Here is a 24,328-nt window from a genome sequence, read left to right on the forward strand (position 1 = left end):
GAGATCATTTGCCAAATTTTTAGTTGAGTTGTTTATTTACATATTGTTAATTTTTAAGAGTTCTTTGTATAGTCTTACTACCAGTCCTTTATCATATATATGTTTTGCAAAGATTTTCTCCCAGTTGTGGGCACTCTTCATTCAGCTAACAGTGTCTTTCACAGAGCAGAAGATTTAAGTTTAATGAAGTCCAACTCAACAGTTTTCCTTTCCTGGATCACACTTTTGGCATTGTATCTAAAATGTCTTTGCCAAAGCCAAGGTCACCCAGATTTTCTTCTATGTTATCTTCTAGGAGTTTCAGAGTTTTCTGTGTGATACTGTGTGTGTGTTATATTTAATCTGTGATGTATTTTGAGCTTATTTTTGTGAAAGGTTTAAGATCTGTATCTATTTTTTTAAAAAAAATTTTATTGTTTGCAGATGTTCAGTTGTTCCAGCACCATTTAGTGAAAAAACTTTACTTTTTCCATTGAATTACCTTTGCACCTTTGTCAAAGATAAATTGATTCTATTTGTGTAGGTCTATTTATGGGTTCTCTGTTCTTGTCTATTGATCCATTTGACTGTTCTTTCACTAGTACCACACATCTTGACTGCTGTAGCTTTCTTTATACTCAGTCTTGATGCTGTGAAGGGTCAGTTCTGCTCCTGTATTCTTCTCCTTCAGTGTTTTACTTTCTCATGTAAACTTTAGAATTAGTTTCTCAATATCCACAAAATAACCTGCTGGGATTTTGATTGGGATTACATTGAATCGTTTTGTTAAAATCATTGTATCCCTCATTGCACCCATCATTTTTTTATAGTAAATGGACATGGAACTTATGTAAGAGTTTATTATTGTAGGAGTTTATTATTATTCATAGTAGTTCTGTCTAGAGTTTATTTACGATTAGTGTTGAATTTGATATTTTCCCCCACTGGCTAAGCAGAAGCCTCATCATTATCCACGACTGGTGAGTTCCTTCCTTGTTAATTGTGATACCTTTTCAGTCATGCATTCAATTTGCACATTCTCAGATGAATTATTTTGTGCTAAATATTCTGTCACAGATCAATCTATTATTGTGCCCAAACAGCACTGATTTAATCATCACTGTATTTTAGGAATGTTTTAATATTTAATAGGGCTAGCTATACCTCATCTCTTTTCTTTTTTCCCTCATTAATTGTCCATACTCTTCTTGACCATTTATTTTCCAAAGTGAATTTACTTGTGGTACTTAATTGAACTTAGTTATTCTGATAAGAGCCTGTGTGGAAGAGAATTACTAAATTATTTGCTTAGCACTCATCCATTTGAATTTGTTAACATTAAAGTTTATGTGAGAGCCATTTTAATATATTCTGCACTTAGAAAAAGGAGGTACTGGTAATTTTGACTTAGTGTCTATACATTCCTAAAGAGTTGGACAAATCCAGATATTCAGAAATACAATTTAAATAGTATTACAGGAGCTTTTCCTGTTCTAAAAGAGGAATAATTTAGGATGAATATATCTTAGTCCTCTATTTCCCAGTTTAAATTTTAAAAGAAAAAATTTAAACTTCCAGATGAAAATTCTAAAACTTTTCCTTGAATTAAGTTGACTGTAACAGTGTAGGAGATTGCCAGGTTTATTGTATTGTGTAAGTCTGTATCATTGTTTCACATTATTTGACAAATTCAAAAAATTTTCTGCCTGATTAATACAAAAATCAGAGTAAAGACAGGAAGTGGGACTAAAGTATAATTCAGAATTAATGGACTTTGTGACTTCATTTGCTTAATTAAATTTATGGTGAGTTTTTTTTTTCTCAAACTGAAGGCAGAAAGGACTTTGTGGCCTCATCTAGTTTAAGATCAAATCACATTTAATATTGTAATATGGAATGATTCTTTTCTCTTACTCATGATTTCCCCAATTAATGCCACATCTGTTTGTCCTAATTTAATACTTTGTATTTTTCATTTAAAAAATTACTTGGCTTGCTTCTGGGAGCATTTAGGCAGATACCTCAGTTTGAAGTCCAGTGAATCTTTAATTCTCTTATTTGTGAATGTATATATAAATGAAAAAGAAAATAGAAATGCAGAAAAAGAAATACAAAAACAGAAAAAAAAATCTTTACAAACTAATGAGACTAATAGTTATAGGAGAGAATGCAAGTACACAGTACCTAACCCAGTATCTATGACAGTAGGTTCTCAATAAAACTTAGTTTCTTTCCCCTTCCACTGTCTAGGAATAAATTCTTTGCCTGTTGAACTATAATTAACCCATCTAAATGCCAGTGTTTCAATAAAAGTATATAATGTGGATTTATTTTAATTCCTTCTTAAATGGCAGTTTTGGCCACTTAATCAAGAAATAACTAGGCACCAAGAAGTCTGTATATCACATGTTTTTTGGGAGGGTGTCCTAGTGGGGAGGGACACATCTAGGCCAAAAACAAAGTAGTTTCAATTTATTCTGAATCTTTTATTGTTTGAATCAGGACTTGTTTGAAAAAAATTAAAGGAAAATTTGAATAGTTCCATCTCCAAGTTGCAGTAGACTAGTACTGTAGCTGAAGTAAACAACAAGAATGAAACTAGGAAAGCTTTAAAAGGAGGCAAATAAACATGATTAAATCACAAATGGAAATCTGTTTGAAACTTGTGAAGTAGCTGGGACCTGAGAAGGCCGAAGTCCCAGAGACCAGAGAAGTACATTGAGGTGGGCCTACCATTCTGTCTACTACTTTTCTCTTTGGGCAAATACTAAGTATTAAGCTGGGCAGGGATTGAGACAGGAAGGCCTGAAAGCTTTGTATAATCTCAGGAGTCTGGAGAGGCAAAAGTTACAGTTTGGGCCTACTAAGATAGTCAGAACTTGAGTGTACAAGATCTTGAAGGAAAAGGGGACAGAGAGAAATAAGGCTTACCTTCTGCAAAGGTGTTCCCCCTCAAGGCATTTTATTGTTCTTAACTGTGTTGGAAACCAGCTAAAAAGCTTAGCAGAAAGCAGCTAAAAAGTTTAACATTACATTAATGTGTGACTAAATACTGATTATACAAATCAATACTATCAATGACTTGTGGGGTTTAATTCTTGTGCTGGGAAGGTTAAAAAAAAAATCATGTTTCAGTATTCATTCAGGAGTAGTGGCCCTGGTAATCACTCTAGGCTCTCATGTGTGGCCCCTGGATATTTTCACATTTGAAGTAGAGGTGAACCAGAAGTAGTCTGAGTCTTACTAAATCTGAGACCCAGTCTTCAGTCTACTCGGCTCCAGACTGAATTGAATTGATCTACTCATCATATAGCTGGCAGCCTTTGATATTCTCTTTAGAGAAAAAAGCATCATCTAGCTTATATACAAATTTAATATGTAATATCTGACATATGATTAAAAGAACTATATAAAAAATCAGGACAGCAGAAATAGACCCATAGGTGGTTCAAATATTGGGATTTTAAGTTACAGACCTTAAAATAGTTGGGGAATCTACAGTAAAAAAATCCAATGGCAATTCTAATACAGAAAAACACAGTAAGTAAAACAAGAACTCAGTAGGTGAGTTTAACAGCAGCTGGGACATAATTTAAGAAAGGATTCGTGCGCTAGAAAGTAGACCAGTCAAAAAAGTGAAGACTAACACATACAGAGAAAAAAAAATATAGAAAATAAAAAAGTCATAAGAGGTACTGGATGTGGTAGTAAAGTCTAATATGTGATTGGATTTCCAGACTGGGATGGAGGCAATGTTAGAAGATTTAATAGTGTATAATTTTTCAAAATTAATGAAATACATTAATTCACAGTTTCAAGAAGCACTACAAATCCTAAGGAGGTTTATACATAGAAAACCACAGCTTGGTGTATCATAGTAAAATGACTGAACATCAGGATAAGAAAAAGAATCCTAAAAGTAACTAGGAGGGGAAACACTAAAATAGCAGCAATAAAACTGCTATTATCTGACTGTGCAACAGAAAATTATAACTAGAAGACAAAAGTATGAAAGTTTTAACATGGGGAACACAAATAGTCACTAACTCAGAATTCACTACCAGTGAAACATCCTTCTAAAGTGAAGGTGAATCAAAAGTATTTCCAGACAAGTAAAATTGAGATAATTTGGAGATAGGAGGTACAGTTCTTCAGGAAGAAGGGATACACGTGGAAAAAAGTAAGTGCAGGAAGAGAAGAAGACAGCGTCAGTGTGTTGCCACATGTAAATTAATACTGACTAAACCAAACAATCGTATTAATGCCTTGTGAGGCTTAAAAAATATGTGCAATTTAAATGCATGACAATAATCATATAAAGGATAGAAGGTACAAGATTTTTAAATGAGTTCTAAGGTTCTAGCTTTTCCTGGGAAGTGATAAACAGGTGAAATCTTGAATTATTTTAGTAAATGTTCATTAAATGGGTGAAGGTGGGCACTGTTAGAACTAAAAAGTGAACTTAGCAAAGTAACAACTCACTATAAATTTTCATTTACATTTTTATATATTAGCAAAAAGTGAATACAAAATAAAAATTTCTAAATGATGTGTAATAACACATCATACATCTGGAAATAATTCTAATGAAAGACATGCAAACCTTTCCATAGAAAATTGAGAAACATTTTGAAGGAAATGAAAGATGACCTACAAAAAAGCAGGATATATGAGGTCGGAAGGCTGAATATTAGAAAGATGGCTGTTCTCTCCAAATTCATCTGTAGATCAATGCAATCTCAATCAAAATCCCACCAGGTTTTCTTTTTGTGTGCATGGAAATTTAAGTCTATTCTAAACATTATAGAAAATGAAGAGGATCAATATTAGCAAATATGATATTGAAGGAAAGAACAAAATTGGGGCCATTGGCTGCCAGATATCACAACTTATTTTGATGATACAGTGGTTAAGATACTTTGGTATTAGCACAGGCTTAGAAAAGTAGGCCAGAATAGAAAAGAATTCATAAATACATCCACAGATTTGTAACTTGATTTATGATGAAGGTGGCAGTGTAGTGCAGTTTTTGTGAATGGTGCAAGGTCAGTTGAAGAGCTAAATGAGGGGGGATATGAAGCTAAATTCCCTCTCTTTACCATTCACCAGAAAAAGCAATACCAACCAGATTGTAGGTCTCAGGTAAGACCTAAAATAATCAAATTTCTAGAAAACAATGTAGGAGGATCTTTTCAGGAGAAAAAGCACCAGCAATGAAGGAAAAGATTGATAAATTGTACTACGATCAAGAACGTCTGTCACCAGAGTTACCAGTAAGAGAAGACACAGACTGGGAGGAGAATTCTTGAAAAATACTAACAATTCTGACAAATCAGTAAGATCAAAGATAGTCTAATAGAAAAAAAAAAATGGGTAAAAGACTTGAACAAAATTTCACAACAGCAGATATTCAGATATCCAAAGCATATGAAAAGGTGTTTCATCACAGTAGGCTTCAGAGAAATGCAGATTAAAACTGTGATAAGGTGTTACTACACACCCACCAGAAGAGCTAAAATTTAAAAGACTAGTAACACCAAGTTTGGAAAAGATGTGAAGCAAGTGAAACTCGTACACTCCTGATGAGAGTTAAATTTATACCATCACTTTGGAAATCTCTTGGCACTATCTGCTATATCTAAATATTTATAAATCCATGACCAAGGAATTCCACTCCTGGTGTATATCCAATAGATATATATTCCTGTATTCAACAAAAAATATGTGCAAGAGTGTTCACCACAGATTTATTTGTAGTAGCCCCAAGCAGGAAACGACCCTCATGTTCAACTGTTAAATAGATAGAATAGTGATATATTCATACAAAGGAATATTATAAGCAGGGAAATGAATTAATTACTACTACTTGCAACAACGTGATGAATCTTAACAAACCTAATGTCAGCTAAAGACACTAGATAAAAAGAGAAAATAGTCTATATTTCCAAATTAGAAAAATAATTAATGGTGATAGAATAATGGTTACCTTTGGAGAGGTCACAAAAGCAGCTTCTAGGTTGTAGGTTCTGTCTTATTTTTAGATCTGGGTGCTGATTACATGGGTTTGTTTACTTAGTAAATTTAAACAAGCTATATACTCATGATTTATGTATTTTTTTCTGAATTTGCTGTATTTATTAAAAGCATAGACCTTCCAAATCATAGTTTTACTTTAAGGAAATTGAAATTACTTCATTATATTTTGAATCCTGGAACACAGTGTGCAAATTTTTAAGTTTTTTCCCCCAATCTTAATAATTAACAGCATGTGTGGTGGAAAATTATTTACAGGGTAATTTTTTGTTTTTCACTTTTCCCTAATTTATTACTTTATAAAAACTTGGCAGGTTAATGGATAGTAAACATGTATTAATACTTTAATTACTTTTCTTATGTTATGCCTTGATATTAAAAACTTTATATGCATGATGGATGTTTTACTATTGTGTTGTAATTGTCTAGAAATTTATCTATGTGAAAAACAAGACATGCTGCTTGAACAGCTGAAACTAAGTAACATCTTTGGTATGGTAAGAATCTCTCTGTGTACTTTCTTTCTCTTATCTTGATGTGGACACATTGTATTAGGTGGCACTTACCATGAAAAAATAGGATTTTGAGCAATTTCAAATTAAATACAGATTAAAAATTTGAAATAAAAGAGAAAAAAGATAATGTATCTTAGATTTGGCATACACAGAACTACTTAGGAGAGAGGAGCTTTGAAGTTAAAGATCCAATTTCAAGATCAAGCTCCATCATTTAGTATCTAGGTGACTTTTGTTATTGTTGAGGAAGATTTGTAATACATTTAAATGTCATTTGTTTCCTGATATGTAAAATCCAGACAATAAGATTACATGTGAAGTGTTTATCTCAAAGCCTGGCACACAGTATCTTCTTACTATGTGACCTATAGATTTAATAACAATAAAAGTCTCTACCTAAAACAATAAAAATAAGTTATAGAATTTGAAAGAAGCAATAAAACTTATTTTTATAGGTTATGAAATAGTTCATGTTTATGTGCCCTAAATTTATAATTTATGTGTTAACTAAGTATATTTAAAATTGTTAAAATATACTAATTAAATTTATATATTGACTAAGATGTGAATAGAGATAGAGATGTCATATGAATGTTCCATCTTTCATAAAATGTTATAATATAATTTAGAATTAATTATTTTGTATTATAGTCTTAATTTATGTCCTTTCTGCTAAACCAAGTTGGTATTTAAATGACTATTTTATTTTCCTTAATGGAAATGTTTTTATTTGAAAAATAAGATTTCCTGTTTTTTGGTCTTAAATGATAAAATATTTCATTGTTTCCTACAAATGGTAAAGTATTACTTTTCTTTAAATTAATGGAATCGATGTATTTTTTAAAAATCCCACATACTCAGATCATAAATTATTGGAATAAATATTCGTAAGTCTCATAGGCTTTAAGGATTTGGTGATTGTTTAAACTATAAAATTGATCGAGTTTATTGAGAACTGTATACTTCCCTTCCTTGATTTGCTTCAATCTCTCCATTGTTTGTAGACATTTAATTAAATGATTCTTGTTAACATTCATAAGAGATGTGTCATGAAATCGCTCTGCGTCGCTTATGCATAACTATGACTTTATTGCACTTTATCAGTCTTCTAACTCTGTGGACCATAGGTCTTCTCTTGTGTGTTTAGCTGGTAACTCACCTCCAGCACATGCTGCTGCCAAGCCTTTCTTTGGTATTTGGATACTGAATCTGTTACAGTATTGCTAACTAACTCCTGCTCCTTAAGAAACCGTTTCTCTCTCACAATATAGATCATTAAAGAGCTTCTGTTGCTAGTACTAGTGACCATGACTCTTAATTACAAGTTCTCTTTCTTCTGGAAAAATCCTACAACACTTTATCTTTGCACTGATGCAAGTGTGTGTGTGTGTGTGTGTGTGTGTGTTTAACATCTATATGTGAAAATAATGGGATAATAGAATGTCTATTAATCATTGAAAAAGTATGGCATATCCTATTTTCCTGGTAAACATGAAAGGGAAATCATTTCACGTGTCCTTGAATTATTTTTCCTGAAAGAGAATAAATAATAAGAATTTGTCACTTTAAAAGTTGAAAAGTGAGTGATAATTATACCATACTGGACATGACTAAATTGCTTCCCCGTGCCCCAGGATTTAAAAAAATAGATTAATCACTCTAATAGGTTAATATTTAAGGTGAGGACTTGAACTTTATAAAACAGCTAAACGCCTTAAAAACTTACAGTGAAAACCAGGTCTTTCCATTCAGTAAAGTGTTCTTTCTTACCTAACAATGTGTTTTTGAATTCAAAGGTTGGAGGTGGGCTTAGAAGAGATTTTTCTGCGGAATAAATAAATTACTGAAGAAACCAGAAAGCTCTCTTATAAGTAACTGTTGAACCTGTTGTATTTCACAATCCTACCTGTATATTGAGGTTGATATTTTTATATCACTTTATAGCACTTAAAAATTAATACTTTGTGCATTTAACACACATTGCCTTCTTGAAGCTTGCTTACTAAGGAATGGAGATTCTTAGTTATGGCAAAGATTTCTTCCCAAGTAGCATTAGCTTCTTACTTGATTAATGAATTTTCTAAGGGAAAAAGTTGCAGGTAAACTTAAACACATGAAAAGTATGAAGTAAACCTCAATTTTTGCTGGATGCCAGTCATGTGTGCTAAACAAGGGAGGTCAGTGGTGGAAACTTACCTTTGAGATGGAGTATGTCCCTTGATCTTGAAACTTTTTTATTCCTATTGATTTGCTAGGAATCTTAGGGCATGGTAGGAGGCAGTCTGTTCTGTTTTACACTTTGGATATAATTATGTTCACCTTTTTAAAGAGTCACGTGATTACAAAACTAACATACATTCATTAATAATTACAGCTTAAAAAATACTTTGGTTCTGATGCAGTTTCAGAATTGTTTGGCCAAGCATGTCTTTTGTTATATTGTGAACTTTTATATAATGCTAGAAAGGTTGGGCTAGGAGAAAATTTGCTTTTACTTCATCAGGGATTTATAGTTAGATGCTGCATTTCTAAGTTGACCTTTTTCATTAAATAGATTTTAGAGAATAGTACTTACTAAACCAGAGGACTGTAGACTTGAGAATTAGGTAAATGTTCACATTTGCTATTGAACTTACTAGACTGTTGTATTTCACATACCTGGCGCATATCCAGCCGAATGCCTTTTGAACTTCTGATTACTAAATTAATTGAAATTTTTTGTTTGCTGAGGAAATGAAATGTTATTAATTAAAAGTTTGAATACTGTTTCGTATCCTGCGGAATTGGAAGTGGATTTTGGTGCAGGGACCACATTTCAGTTTATTTAAATGACAGTAATTGAAACTTGCTAGCTGTTTACTTGTTTGCTTGTTATTTATTTTGGCTTTTTCTTTCCACAGAAAGTTGATGTGGAAAAATGGGTACGTGTTTCCATGTATTTACAAAAAGACTGTGATCTAAACGGGTGCATGTTTGCTGTTTGCCTCTAATCTTTTGTTTTGCTTCCTAGTGTGGCTGGTACTGTGAGTATTCAGAGTAAATGCTGTGTTGTAATGAACATGTAGTCTACTAGTCTCTAGTTAGACCCTTGTAAGTTTCTGGCTTGGTATCTATTGAAATATTCTCTATCCCTGGAACATTATAATTTCTATATAATTAATTGACTTTGTAATTATGGTGTGCTTCTGGTCAACAGGAAGGCTTTTATTATTAATATTGTGTTTATCTTTTACCAAAAAATCTTGACTGTTTTATCTTAAAATTCTACTGCTTAGTTCTTATGTTTTCCCATGTGCTATTAAAAGGCTTTTATACACATTCATACAATCTTAAAAAGTAAAGGTGAATGACAGAATATCATGAGGAAAGATAGAGCTGCAGGGAGAGGGGAGAGGGAGAACCTTCTAGTTCACAGCACCTCCTAATTGTGAATGGAAATTAGAGTCTCACCCACACCGATGTTCCCAGTCCACTTTTTCCCCAAGTGTGCAAAGCAGTAGGCCCTTCACTGTTGTATTGTTTTGTTCTTATTTGCTCTGGGACTTAATATGATGAATCAGTTAAGGTTGGCTTAACTGATGGCTTCATTTTACTTTCATTGTTTTTCCTGATGCTGGGATGCAGTTCTCTTTTGGCACTGTTTTGAGAATTTTGCTTTCTTTTCAGTCGCCTTTCAGTTGTATTTCCCAAACAGCTGCAAGTCCACCTGGCTTTTTGAGATCCTTTGCTCTTTTTCACTCCTTTCAGCCCTTTATATTCAAGGAAAGTTTTGTTTATTACATTTACCATTTCCATGATGATGACTCCCATGTGTGGGTTTTTGAGAACTACAACTTCTATATTGTATTCCTGGGAATAATTTTAATTCACCATCTGTATCATCATAGCTAAGCTATTACTCATTTTGTTCAACTCTTTCTTTTTGAAATTTCTTACCTTCTTCTGTGACTGTAGTGAAAATTCTGATCCAAGCTCCACATTGTTCTTGTCTTAGGAATGGAAGCCCATTTCTTTCTAAGATGTATCTCATCTTTTTGTTCTCCTTCCCCAAGATCAGCCACCCTAAAACAAGTCTCTGTCTCATCTTTTTACCCCTTCTCTTCCATTCCAGTGTTTTTGTGCCACCCCAAGTCAGTATTTCTTGAATCAACCACTCAAGCCACTTTAATTCCCTTGGAAATAGAATACATAAATGAATAAAATCCTTTTACCATCATCTGTAGGTACTCCCGTTTTTCCCTCTGTGTATTTTGGTTTCTTTTTTGATCTGCCTCACTATATGGTTTTTCTCTCTCATTTTCATAGTGGTTTCTCATCTCAAAATTTATTCTTACTAGGTTTATTTGCAAACTTTTGCCATAGGGATTGCTCTGTAGTTCTGAGAAAGTGAGGAGATAACGTTGAGCTGATAATCATGCAGTTTAACCTGGCAAGTGACTGACTTTACAACTTATATAAGTTCTTTGTGGACATTCATCTCCTTGTTTATACAATGAGAATCTGGACTAGTCCTTTCTTGTTCTAAAATATTCCTATTATTTTAATAAGAAGACCTATTGATGCTGAAATATATATTCATTTAGATATCATATAATGGAAATATCCTGCTGGATTTTAGAAAACTGATAATCATTGTATGTATAGGTCTCAGTAAATTTTAGATTTGAGCTGTTTCTTTCTTTGAAGACCTGTGTAGGTCAAATATTGTGCACTTGCCATGGGAAATTTGAAATTCTACTATAACAGGTAGAATTTATTGCTGTTTTCTGTGACCTGAAGGGTAACAGGAAGCGATTTAACCCCGTCTGCTTGCCTGCTCTGGGGGCTCAGTCTCCCCTGCCCCTGGGTTAAATTGGTACATGTTCCAGGACCTTTCTGAGTCAGATGATGATGAGAAACACCCCCAAGTCATTTCAAGTCACAGAAGTCCTATTTCTTTAATTAAAATTCCCAAACCTGTTTAATAGGAGCACTCGATGTTAATCCAAGTTAACGGTCTGCAGTAGGCAGGAGGCTGAGAGGGGAGGGCAGGAGGGCTGGAGTCCAAATCTCGTTCCCTCTGCAAGGGTCCTTGAGCCCCTGTGCCTTGCCTGCAGCTTCTGACCATGCTGGGGTGTCATAGGAATGAGGAGGGGAAAGTTGTCAGAAATGTCTTCTTTGATGAGAGTGTGGTCCATTGGGCTGGTCAGGTGTTCACATTGACTCTCCCTGGGGGCACTTGGGAGTATTGGTGTATTGGTGGAGATTATATTGCCAGAAATCTTTGACCTTGGGGCTTTCTTGCTGCAGGCAAATGCACCTTCTCCAGCAGATCAGTGGTGATGACTTCCTCGTCCCTGGTCATCGGTGGCATTGCGGATAGTCCCAGGCTGGCCCTGTCTAAGGTGGCCCAGTTTGCTGTTGGCAGGCAGTCACTTCGCAGTCACAGCACTACCTGCTGCCACAGTCTCTTGGCTCTTGCTGTGTCCCAGCTCCCAGGGGCACAGCTGTTCCTGAAGCCACTTTTTAGAGACTTGAGTTGAGGGCAGGCCTTGGGGAATCAGGACTCCAAGCCTACCAACAGCCTCTGTGAGAAACACTGCTCATCACTTCGCTCTGCAGCCTCCTCTGACAGACGGGAGCTGGAGTCAGCGGCTGGATTTTCACCCACCCAGTGGGTGTCGCTGTTTGGGTGGCCTTACAGTGTGGTCTGGAATATGGTAGTATTTGCCATCATTTTGTTCTGAGTCTGGTGTCCTATTTAACACCCTGTTATATTTGCTTGTCGACAGAACACATGAAACAACCCCAGATCAAGAGTTTTAGAAGCCTTATAAAACTTAAATCTTTATGAAAGTTAGATTTGCTTCTTTATAAATTCTCTCATAGCATAATTCTGGAACTTCATCAAAGGTCAGTCAGTCTCAATAAATCTCTCTCTCTCTCTCCCTCTCCGTCTGCTCCTCCTCCTCCCTTCCTCCTACCTTCCCTGTTTCCAGTGTCTCTTGAGCATCTTTGAACATTTGTGTTGAATTATGAGCTCATTGAGTAATCCAGTGCTGTTGTCCATGTTCAAGAGAGAATAATGTTTGTGAATCCTGGTTTAAGTGATTGGCTCTACCACCAGCCCTTTAGACCCAAACCTGTTGCATTGGTTTCCAACATGGAGGCCTAGGATTGCAGGTCGTGGATGGAGCTGGGGACAGTAAAGGGATGGAGAAGATTGTCATATTATAAACGAAGCATTGTCTGTAGACCAAATGATGCCTCATACACATACTTACTCTGTTTAGAAATATTAGATGCTGTTGTAATTGCTCAGATGAAAAACACTTTCAAATGCCTAACTCCATAGTAGTTTTGATAATGCATTTTTAACTGCAACTACTATGATGTGAGGGTCCCTGAAATGCTTTCATACTATAAAGATTCACTCATGTTTGAAATGGTTTGAAAAAAATATGTTGAATCTTCTATATTCTGATACAGACAATTATTTTATACGTAGGTGGTGCTTTCTTGGCACAAGCAGGGAAAGCCCGAAAGCCCTCGATAGCATTTCTACTTCATATTTTAGGTGTTTATGCAGCTTAGTGATTTATAAATGTGTCATAGATATAAAATACAAGGATTTGTAGTAGTTCATCAGAATTGTTTATTTTCCTTTACCCTTTTAAAGAAGAACTGCGTAATTATACATATATAGATGTCAAATGCATTAGACACACATGAAAAGACAGTCCACTTAAGCACTGTCTGTGCAGAATTTTTGACAGGCTGGCGAAGACAACAGTTGCTACCAGTCTGACCCCAAAATATAATGAATTCTTTAATAAAAACCAGCACGCACGTGTGACTAGCTGCAGTGATGGTCCTGTTGTGAGTGAGGCAGGAGCACTGCCATGGGCTGTGTCATCACCTGTGTGATTGCTCTTCCAGGGACTAAAAGCCGGGCCCTTTACGTGCTTCCCGGGCCTGTCATCACCATGTCTGTCAGTCAGTGCAGTCGCACATATTTTCAGTGGGGAAGTCCTAGGAAGTTAAGTATTTATATAGGATGTTTTCATCATAAGAGAAATTGTTGAGGTTTTTCACAAATATATATACCCATATACGCTATTAGATGGTATATACTGCTATGTATTTGGAACTTGGAATTGTTCGTCCTAAATTTCTTTTGCCTTCTAAAATTTGTTGGGAGCATCATTAATTTTAAAAAGCCATCAATGAACCCAGGTCTGGTGGTGAAATAACTTTTCATTTTCTCAACATAATGAAGTTTTCCAGATATATCCTCACTCACACAGGGGAGATGATCAGTTGGAGGATTATGGGGAATCCTAACATCTTGATACAAGGAGAGGAAGATGACAGAGGAGGCTAAAATTCAATAGATACATGGTATGCAGAGTAGGACATTTCATCTCCTCAGTGGAAACTTTATGCAAGGACTTCTGAACCAAAATTTTGCCCTAGTCTCTCAGATTGTCCTGTCTGATAATTTTTTAATAGCTCCCAAATGTTTATTTTGTTGCTGTGTTGCTGATTCTTTATCTATATATTTTTAAGAAGATGTTTCGGTGAAGGTCTTTCAAAACTTCTAAGAAAGGTCCATTTATAGCAGTATTAATTTTTGTTAACAGTATTCATTTCAGGAAGCTGAAAAAACAGTTTAAAAAAATTTAAGGTTGAACTGAAAGGCATAATTATGGTAGAGCTTTTTACATCACTTGAATCACTGTTTCTTTCTTTGTACCAGTTATAGATTGAATATAATTATGCATTCTCTTGATGTATGATATTTGATTACAATTTTCAGAATAAAATATTGCTACTTGATTTGTTTTTCTATCCATAATCATTTGCACATGCTGAGAAAATCCCTTAGGTCTTTCAGATCTACTAGATCAAGTGACATCATGCTTATAGACCAAAGACTTCTGCATCTTTTTATCATCCATTACACTCCCAGGGCCATTTATGTTTGAGTTAAAACACAAGGATTGCTATTTCTCTTTGTGGGTTTCATGTTAAGGTAGCATAATGGGGGTTTATGTCTCCAGCTCCTGGTCACATTTGAAACTTCATCTGACCTATCAGTTCAGAAGTAATTAAACTAAACCTTGGATACTGAATTAGTGCCACTTGCATTTTACCCTAAAGAACTAAAATTTCCCCCTTTTTGTTTTTGTGTAGATTGATTATCATCCCCAAATTTCTTCTAAGACAGAAAGCACCATGCCTGGACTCTGTCTTTATTGTCATCCATTTCTGGTGAAATTTTAGCTCTTAAATAGTTAATTCCTTTATTAAGCTTATTGTAAGCATAAAAATTATATTCTCTACACCTAAATTGAGGCTCTTTGTTTCAATATTTATCTTCGTGCATGAGTTTCTTTTTTTCTCCTTTTTATCATGTCATCAACTTTTAAAGGATTTTATTGTTATTCTTTTTATGTTGATTTTTATCATACTCAAGCAGTGTTTACATTGAGATTAAAATAACATACTTATCCTTTTCATTTTAATGTATTTTGCTTGCTTTTTTGCCCTTGAATGATCCCTTTTGAATATCTCATATTGTAATAAGCCAAATGGACCAATAGATGATTTGTACAAAAAGTTAATGTCATTAATGCCACAAATTATCTTTATGTTCTTGGTTATCTTTTGAAAATAATGTGTGTCTGTTACATCTGCTCCTCTTTGTCATTCTGTAGATGGATACTTTTAGCTTTGGCTAATTTACAGTATTCACTATATTTCATCTTACATACAGATCACTCTCCTCTGTAACTTGCTCTTTCTGTAGTCACACATAGCTAAAAATTATGAATATCAGACCTCAGGAACTAGACTGACCATTTTTTTTCTATTAGTACAATTCTAAAGTTTTCAACCTAGGTAACTGACAAAATCAGGCTGAGAAAACTTCTGAAAGAAAAATCTCCAATACCTATATCAATAAAAACTCACAAATCTCATGAAGAAAGTATCTATTATAAACCAAATTCTGTAGCAAAATTTTGGATATTTGGTTTTTTTTTTTTTAATTAAGGCTTAAAATGACTTTTCCTAATTCTTCAGTTAGATATCACTAACTGAAGTGTATAGATATCACTGGGGATCACAGGTAGGAATGTGATTGGTCAGTTTCAACACGGAAAATAAGTTCCCTAATATCATTTAACATTGATATTATTTGCAAGATTGTAACTGTTCAGCCTATATTTCTAAGCTGAAAATGAAATGATTCTTTACAATTTTTCCTTAAAATTATAATATTCAAAATGAAAAAAATCAATCACAATAAAATTGCTATTTAGAAATATACATATTACAATGTATGTCTGTTTCAGGGGAAAAGTGTGGTATTTAACATCTTTGTTAGAAAACTTCCCCTTGCTGTTTTCTTTAAAACTAATCTGGATATGTATGTTTTTTCTTCGTGGGACTTACATACTCCTAACAACAAGATTTATCCCTAAGTTTGGAAATATAATATCCATTTTTCCTTCTTTGCTTTTTTTCAATCTCTGTACCTCTCCTGGGAATAAGAAGTCAAAGAAATTTTATGGGTCTAAAGAAAAAGAAAGGAATATATATACATATTATGTTTTGTGAAAGAAGAAAAAGAGCTATTATAATGCAAATCATGAGAAGTGGCTGAGTCATTTGAAGGGAAAAAGAGTTTTTGTGTTTCTTTTCTTTGAAATTCACATATCAAAAACTAATGCCTAAGGAATTGCTTTTTGTCATTTTGCATGAAATATGGGCAGCTTTTCACAAGCGTATTAACTGATGATCTACCTTACCTGTTTCTAATCCACTATTTTTACTTAAATTAGTTGGGTTGCTGCTTGTTACTGCATTTTTATGCAACAGATTAAATGAAAATATTTTAAAGCATTTTCAGAGTATAATTTTAAGATTATACCTTTTTTTGGTCCTTAGGTATGTTATGAATTGAATCACGCATTAAAGTTGAGCAGCATGTTTTCACAGAAAAAAAAGGAACTAACGTAAAACATTTTTAAGAAGAATTTTGCTTGCTACAGCTTTTCTCTAGCATGTAGTTGATAATGTCTTGTGACAACACAGTCATTTTTTTTTGTTGTTTATTGCTCATATAACTCCACTTAGAGCAATGGAGTCTTTATAAATAAGGTATTTTAAAATATCTTGAAATAATGTATATTCAATATTTTGTCTCTTTTCCTTATGCCCCACAGAAATTCATGATGAAGGTAAGGCATTAGATCATCTGCTATATATGTAATACTTTGTATGTTTCAAATTTGGTTACTCATATTTGTTTAATTTTTGAATTCATGGCACTTTTCACATTTTAAAGTTTTAAAAAATTAAATCACACTCTTGAACTTTAGATTTGTCAATAAATGATGTTTGACTTCCTTGGGTGAAATGGTGACATTAAGTCTTACTTAGCCAACAATAGGAGTTTCTCCCATTGAAACAGATTTTTTTTCTATAGCTCTCCATTTTGAATGATCACTGTGGGGGCTATACTGGCTGGTTAGTGTTTGTGCACTACTGCACGAATAAAGAAATTCACACACTGGGCAATTAGAAGAGGCACCAGGAAGTTACTGTTAAATTACTTTCTCCAGGAGAAGTGAAGATAATTCGACCTCTTTATTTCTCAACCAAATTAGAAAAATGCGAAGATTTTAAGAGGAGATAAACTAAGAGAGAAGAGTAAAATACAGTCATGTTGCTGGAGAAGGAGGAGAGGAAGAGTGAAATGTTATTCTTTGAGACATGAAGTTGAAATTTTTTGTTTCATTATCATATAGCTGCTGCATTTCTCATAGAACATTCATGAAATTTATTTTTTAATCCTAAAAACTGAAAAACAGTCTATAGAGAAATTTATTGTGTCCATTTAATAAAGGCTTAATATAGTTTAACATTTCAAAAGATACAAACTCTGAAAAATGTTAAATCAAAATTTGAATGTACATTTAAAAGGTTGCTTAGAACAAAAGGAAGCAAAGTATCCATGTCAGTCTTGAGTTATGTTCATATTTGACAGAACCCTGAACCAGGGGCATTGTCCTGACAAACGGATCTGTTCATTAACATTAAGAATTTGGCAGTTGGGGTGACAGAGCAGAGCACTTACTTGAAATCCTCGATCAACAAGGACCCAAAACATTTTCCAGAATTTCAAATAACTCCAGCTATTTTTTTTCAGTAGGAAATACTGTTATTACATTGGGAAGAGAGGACATTAACTGCTCAGACATACCATGAAACAAGGGTTTTGGTTGGGAAAATGTTATGAACATGAGTATGTTCTCTCTTTGCGAATATTAATAAGTAAGTAATGAAATTGGTTTTTTTTTAATTAGCAGTTTTTCTTGCTAAATCTGCATTTACTGTACTCATTTTATCGCCTCACCCCTATCCAGATCCCTTGTTCAGTACCCTGTGTCCTTTTCCTTGGAGAGCGGGGAAATGGCTGGTTGCCTGAATCATGCACCTCAAACTCTTTCGAGAGAGCATATTCATCTAAGACTCGATGCAAACAGAAAAATGATGTCCAGTCAGTTTAAACTAGGTGGAATACCTAAAATAATTTAATTAGGCTCTGATTTCTCCTAACTGCAAGACCCAGATACCTGTGACTTATTTTCATGCCTGCATTGGATCACCTGGAAAGGTTAGAATTTGACTAAGCAGAGGGTATGTATGGTATGTACATTAAACTACAGTCGTTTAAACCACTTAAAAGGAAAAAGTTGCTAAATTTTATTCAGCTGTTACTTTTCAGCCATGATTTGCTCTGGGTTTTGTGCCTGGACACACCCTGGTTAGCCTCCCAGAACCAGCTAGTTGCTTCTTTGCTCAGGAGCCCTTTTCTGCTGGTTTTCACTGAACGAGGATTCGTTAGTCCTGTTGCAGGCCTAGTCTGTTCCCTCAGGGGACTTTTGGTTAGGACACCATCACCAGTTAGCCATCCGGTGCCAAGAGGCTCTCTTGACAGTGTTGAACTGGCTTGGCAGACACATTTATTTTGCACAGAAGCCACATTTGTCCTTAACTGTTAGAACCATCCTGCGGATCTCTTATGTGATGCACTATTCAAGGTGCCAGGGCTGTTTCAGTAGCCCCTGCTGCCAGGGCCCCCCAGGTGGACCAGATTTCAGGCTCAGCTGGTCTGTGCTGCTCCTGTCCACCCCGTGCTGTTCATGTTTGCCTTTGGAAGTCACCAGATGATGTGAAGGCTTATGCATAGAGATTTTTTTTTTTCTCCCTGAAACAACTCATTACCCAAGTATTACTATTAGTATTTGAAGGTAAACTTAAAGGCTTCTCTGCTTAAATATCTGAGTTTTAAAAGAAGTTCTCCAAGGCAGATTTCTTCTTGTTGTTGTCTATTGTTTTAAACTTTGGCAGTGTAGTTTAGTATTACCTGAGCACTAAATTCTGTTTTATAGTTTGCATTGTTTTTCTTCTGAGATGGTGTGTTATGTTACAATGGTCAAGGAATATAGAAAAGTTACCCTGTAGAGCCTGATTTTTTTTTTTTTTTTAAAAACCCAGAAACCTTTTGCTTAATAAGGGCCTGGAATTATGAGAAATGCCCTACATTGATTAGCATAGCATTTTTGTACAGAAAAAAAGATTAGTAAAACAGAAACCCTTAAAATATTTAGATGTTATATAGGTAGTAAATTAAATGGTTCTAAACAGCAGTGACACTAGGAGCATGTTAATAAGCAAATATGTAGTACAAACATATTTTAAAAACAGGGAAAAAAACCCCAAAACAACAAACAGAGCCAGTGATGTTTGTGTGTATAAACCTATTTAGTTGCTCTTAGTCATTACTACCCTGGGTTTCTGTATTACGCTTTTCTGCTGTTACGTTTTAAGCTTATAACAGTGATACCTCAAATGTAGCTACAGTGATCCAGTATTTCTGTCTCCCCATAGAGAAGGATAACAGATGAATAAATTATGCCTTATGACTGCATATTGCTCTAAATCAATGTAAATGTAAAAGTATTTGCATCAAAGCTTTTGCGGACAAAATGGGTCCCCTAATTGTACATTTTTGGCAAGGTCCTCAAAAGCTCAAGGCTTAGGAATACCAAGTTGGTATTAAAGTAATTTGTGGGAAACTTGATGTGTGATTTGGTTAGAATACATAAAGCATTGTTGTTTGGATTTTGTTTGTACTCTGGACTTTTTTTTACCACTTACAGTTTTTGAGTTTGATTTTTTTAACACTATTGTTTAATATTCATCCTGTTAGTTATCTCAGGGGTAATGGGACCAAACCTATGCACAGAACTGAAAAAACTTTCAAACTGATATTTTCAAAAAGTCCAGTTTACCTTTTATTAAAGGAATCTTGGCTCTCCAACACCAGGAATATTTAGAGGGAGTACTTTGGAAATGGTAGTCATTATTGTTTTTTTTGTTTTGTTTTCCCCTGAGAGAGCACAGCCCCTTAGGGTTGGCCCCCTCTGTCTACAGTGCAGTGTAGTGAGACTGAAGTGGTCTAGCAGATGCTGACTTCAGGATCTACAGAGTGGCGGTGAAGGGCTGGTGACAGCTCACCAACCATACCACAGGCTCCACCCACCATAGCGGGGAGCTGGGGTTTGCAGGACAGATCGTTGCATTTTCAGAAACAGATAGGGCCCAAGTCAGACTTGGAAATGCATGTCAAGGAAATGTAAGTTCCATGTGATACTTTTGCTAAAAAGACCTAGTAATCCACCATGCAGTTGGAGGTGTTATGAAATAACACAGAATTAGTTCTTAAGCTTCTATTTTCTTTGTTGTTTGTGTGCAGATCTTTTGAAGGAAATCACATGGGATTCAGTATGTAATTGTTGAAGGGATGAATAATTAGAGAAAACTCTCATTTTGAAGGCAGAGGAAAACAGACTCTGAGCTCATTGTGCATAATACCCTTGACATCAGATACTGTACCTCTTAGGCAGTAAATACCCAATAAATATGGGTTTCAAATGAGTGGGGAAAAGTGTTTCTTTTGTGTAGTATTTACTGGAGAATTAGCAGGATTAAAGTATAGGTGGCATTAGTGTGAACACAAGGTTTATTTGTTACATAAAATTTAATTTCCTAATTCTTCCTTTAATTGGTGCAATTGAAAAGCACCGCTTACTTTGCCTGTGGTTTAGATCCCAGGGAACAATTAAATTAACATGTTAGCTTCAAAAAACACCTAATTTTTTTTTTTCCAAAGTGTTCCTTGAGTTTGTTGCCCCATTAGCTTGATTGGTTCTTATCTGGTTGGTCCTGGCTGGATCCCCAGAGCGTACTGTGGTTACAGTTACAGCACTGTGAGCTTGTAGGTTCTGGCTTGGGTGGCCAGAGGGGAGGTCGACCCTGTTTCAGAGTGCTGAGTTACTACTGCTGCTTGTGATGTATGACCCAGCAGTGGTGGACTCTTACTCATTAAAATTACTCTGGGGGAATACCATAGTCCACCTTCAGGCAGAGTGTCATATACAGTCTTGAAGGAATAACCCCAGCAGAGGCTAGCTGTCGTCATAAAGTACTGGCAGTTCCCTGCATGGGAGGAGGTCCATAAATATTTGTTCACTTAAATTAAAGCAAGGGCTAGGACAGATTTAATGAGAAAATTGATATGATGTGACCATAACACAGAGCACAAAAAAAGAACCAAGGTACTGCTTTGGATGCATCCCACATACACAATTCTTTTCATAAATGTTTGTTGAATGAACAAGTTATATGACCTGCCCTAGAGTGGAAATTACTCATTTTACTTTTCCTGAATCAGAGCCAATCACAATATTATTTAAAACGACAAGTTAGAGGAAAAGGACTGAGACCATGTGACAGAAATTACATTCACTGTGTTAACAGTGCTCTCTTAAGTAACAAAATTAATTTAGTGTGGATTATTTGAATGCTTTTACAAGAATTCTAGTAAGACTAAATTTGTGGCATGAATTAGGATTTGAGTAGTGAGGAAATCTATAGTGCTTGTACTGCTTCGTGTGGTCCCCTGAAAAGCAGCACCTGCATCATCTGGGAAATTTTTGGAATGAAACGTCTCTGTATTTACCCCATGCCTACTGGATTGGAATCTCTGGGTAGGCTCAGTATTCTTTTGTTTTCACAAGCTCTCCAGGTACTTCATAAGCATTCCTCTATCTCACATAAAGGAATTTGGACTTTTTGCTATAAATAATTGGAAAGTATGAAAGGTTTTTAAGCCTGAAGATGATTTGATGAACTTTATGTTTTAAGAAGACCCATTCATTGAAGAAATATTTATTTAGTCCTTACTGTGTGCCAGGCATTTTGTAGGCACCTGGGGTACCATTAGTCCCTGCTCAGTGCAGAGCACAGTGTGATGGGAAATACAGGCAATAAATGACTGTGAATAAATAACTACCGATTATGGTAAGTATTACTGAACTCAAGTTCACTCTTCAAGAACAGGGTCAGCTGCTTGCCCCTCAGGAGAGGTTTTCGTGGTGGCGTTGCCACTGTTTAAGCATCCTTCCTACAGCACTTTGCTCATTGGCAATAGCCCTTTATTTTTTCCTATTAAACGTATCCATGAGAACCAGAGACCATACTATCTACTTAGTGAAATATATTCTTTTGTTTTTTTTCCCTTATCGACCCTTTCTCCGCTCTATGCAGACTGCTCAAGGTGGTGGCCACCGAACACTCCTGTACGGACATGCCATATTGCTGCGCCATTCCTACAGCGGCATGGTGAGTGCACAGTTTGAGTTCGCCTCTCATGGGGTCACGCTGATCTGTGTGTGCATACATGGTCGGAAAATATTGTTGATACCATTTCATTGATGGCTTTAATAAGCCTAATGTGTTTTTAAAATATCTTACTACCTGTTTAGTTTTCTCATTCATAAAATGAGGGTTAGCTTAGATGACCTGTAAGCTTCTTTGGCTTTTATCATTTTATCACTTCTCTTTGTAGTATCCTTTTGTTAGACTAGTTTTAGGAGGAGAGAGGTGTTAAGAGTAAATTGGAAATAGTTCTATTCAAAAGTAGAAATTTTATTTTAAACAGTTCATTTGTTGGAGAATTAAAGTACCTTATTACAAAATAGTATAAGAAAAACTGCCTGGGAGTTCCACTGTCAATTCTCCACTAACTTCTTTCCTTCTTAAGTAGGTGTTCTCTTTCTTTTTCTGTGTCATCTCCTTCTTTCACCCAGTTATCCATTTATCCATTGGGTTCCTCTCAGGCACAATTTACTCACTCTCATACATACATATATATATACATACTGGTGTATGTATAAAATATATAAAAATACATAAACATTCCATTCTTTTAAAAGCTTTATTAAGTTATAAAAGCAGTATATGTTCGTTCTATAAGATTTGGAAATTACAGAGGAAAAAAAATCTTCATGATCACACCAATGAGAGAAAACTGTTGGAGACTTAAAAAAAAATTCAGTCTTTTCTGTTCTTTAAATTCTTTATATATTTTTTTTATATCCAGATTTTTAAAACATATTTTCACAGCAAGTATCATCCGTGTTATTTAAATTTTTCATCAAATTAATTTTAGTGACTACATGGTAGTTCAGTGTCTGGAAGAAGGATATAACTGATCATTCCTTTTATGAAGGAGGTAATTCCCAAAATTTGTTAATTGTTCCAGAGCAAAAACCTAAGCATAGGCTCAATACCAATACCCCCCCAAAAAACACAGGAAAAAATCATCAGTCTTCATCCTGAATATTGATGTGAAAAGCCTGGTTAATAGAATCGAAAAGTGTAGGAAGAGAAGTATAGGTAAAGTATAAATATGAATTTAATTATAACTTAATATCATTTTTATTAGTGTGCTTCATCACATTAATAGGTCAAATGAGAAAAATTGTGATCATCTTAATAGGTGCTGAAACAGGTTTTTAATAAAACTCAACACCAATTCCAAAATAAAACTAAGCACTTGAGTATTTCTTCAATGGTAAAGAAAATACCTATGTCAGACCCACAGCCAACCTCATACTTAATTGTCAAACACTGAAGCCATTCTTGACAAAACTAAAACAAACAAAAACCCTCCAAGAATACGCTGTCTAACATTGTTCTGGAAATCTTGGCTGACATAGCACTCTGTGAAATAAAATAAAGGACAACACTTTAAGTGGCTGGATACAAGACAAATGTATACAATAATCTTTTCTATATAGCAATCACACATTAAAACTTCATGGAAAGAATTCTACTGTCAATAGCAATCAAAGCATGTAAAGTAATAAACGTGAGAGTGTTCAGAAAACTACTCTCTATACATAGCAGATGGATGAGAGGCTGAACTTGGTCAGTAGGTCTGGGTCCAGGCTTGCTTTTCTGTATGCTGTACAGCCTTGACTACCTTGCTGAACCTCTTTAAGCCTATAATTATATCTGAAAATTGTATTCATCCATTCAACATGTATTATTTAAAACCTCCTGTGTGTTAGGTACTGTTCTAGTGCTAGATATAGTAGTAAATAAGAACATGTCTTTACCCTTTATAGGATTAAATTAACATTTGGTGGGATAATTATAGTATCTACTTCACAGTTGCTGTGAACATTAGAGGAGAGAATGCACATTAGTAGTTATAGTGTCTCCTACTGGAATATATTGGGAAATATTGCAGAAGACTTTCATAGGGACTACTTTATGTTTTGGCCTGGGTGTCAACAGTCTAAAATCGATACTTTTTCTCAAGGGCAGATATTTAATATGCTTAGATCTAAAGTCAAAACCTCAGGGACCACCGTGGATGCCTGTCTTGAGGTCAGACT

The 24,328-nt window shown here is 34.9% G+C and overlaps 1 protein-coding gene across 7 annotated transcripts in view; it reads left to right on the forward strand.

Annotated features, from left to right (window-relative positions):
• The window catches only part of RYR2 (ryanodine receptor 2), a 543,025-nt gene that overhangs the window by 196,382 nt on the left and 322,315 nt on the right, over positions 1-24,328 (forward strand). For all 7 annotated transcript variants that reach the window (XM_074373272.1, XM_074373273.1, XM_074373274.1 and 4 more), the window contains exons 4-6: positions 9,432-9,448; positions 16,739-16,753; positions 22,191-22,265. In XM_074373272.1, the coding sequence (XP_074229373.1) occupies positions 9,432-9,448; positions 16,739-16,753; positions 22,191-22,265 (107 nt within the window). The remainder of the gene's footprint in view (positions 1-9,431; positions 9,449-16,738; positions 16,754-22,190; positions 22,266-24,328) is intronic.

The sequence above is a fragment of the Camelus bactrianus genome, chromosome 11 (genome assembly GCF_048773025.1).
Source record: "Camelus bactrianus isolate YW-2024 breed Bactrian camel chromosome 11, ASM4877302v1, whole genome shotgun sequence".
NCBI lineage: Eukaryota > Metazoa > Chordata > Mammalia > Artiodactyla > Camelidae > Camelus > Camelus bactrianus.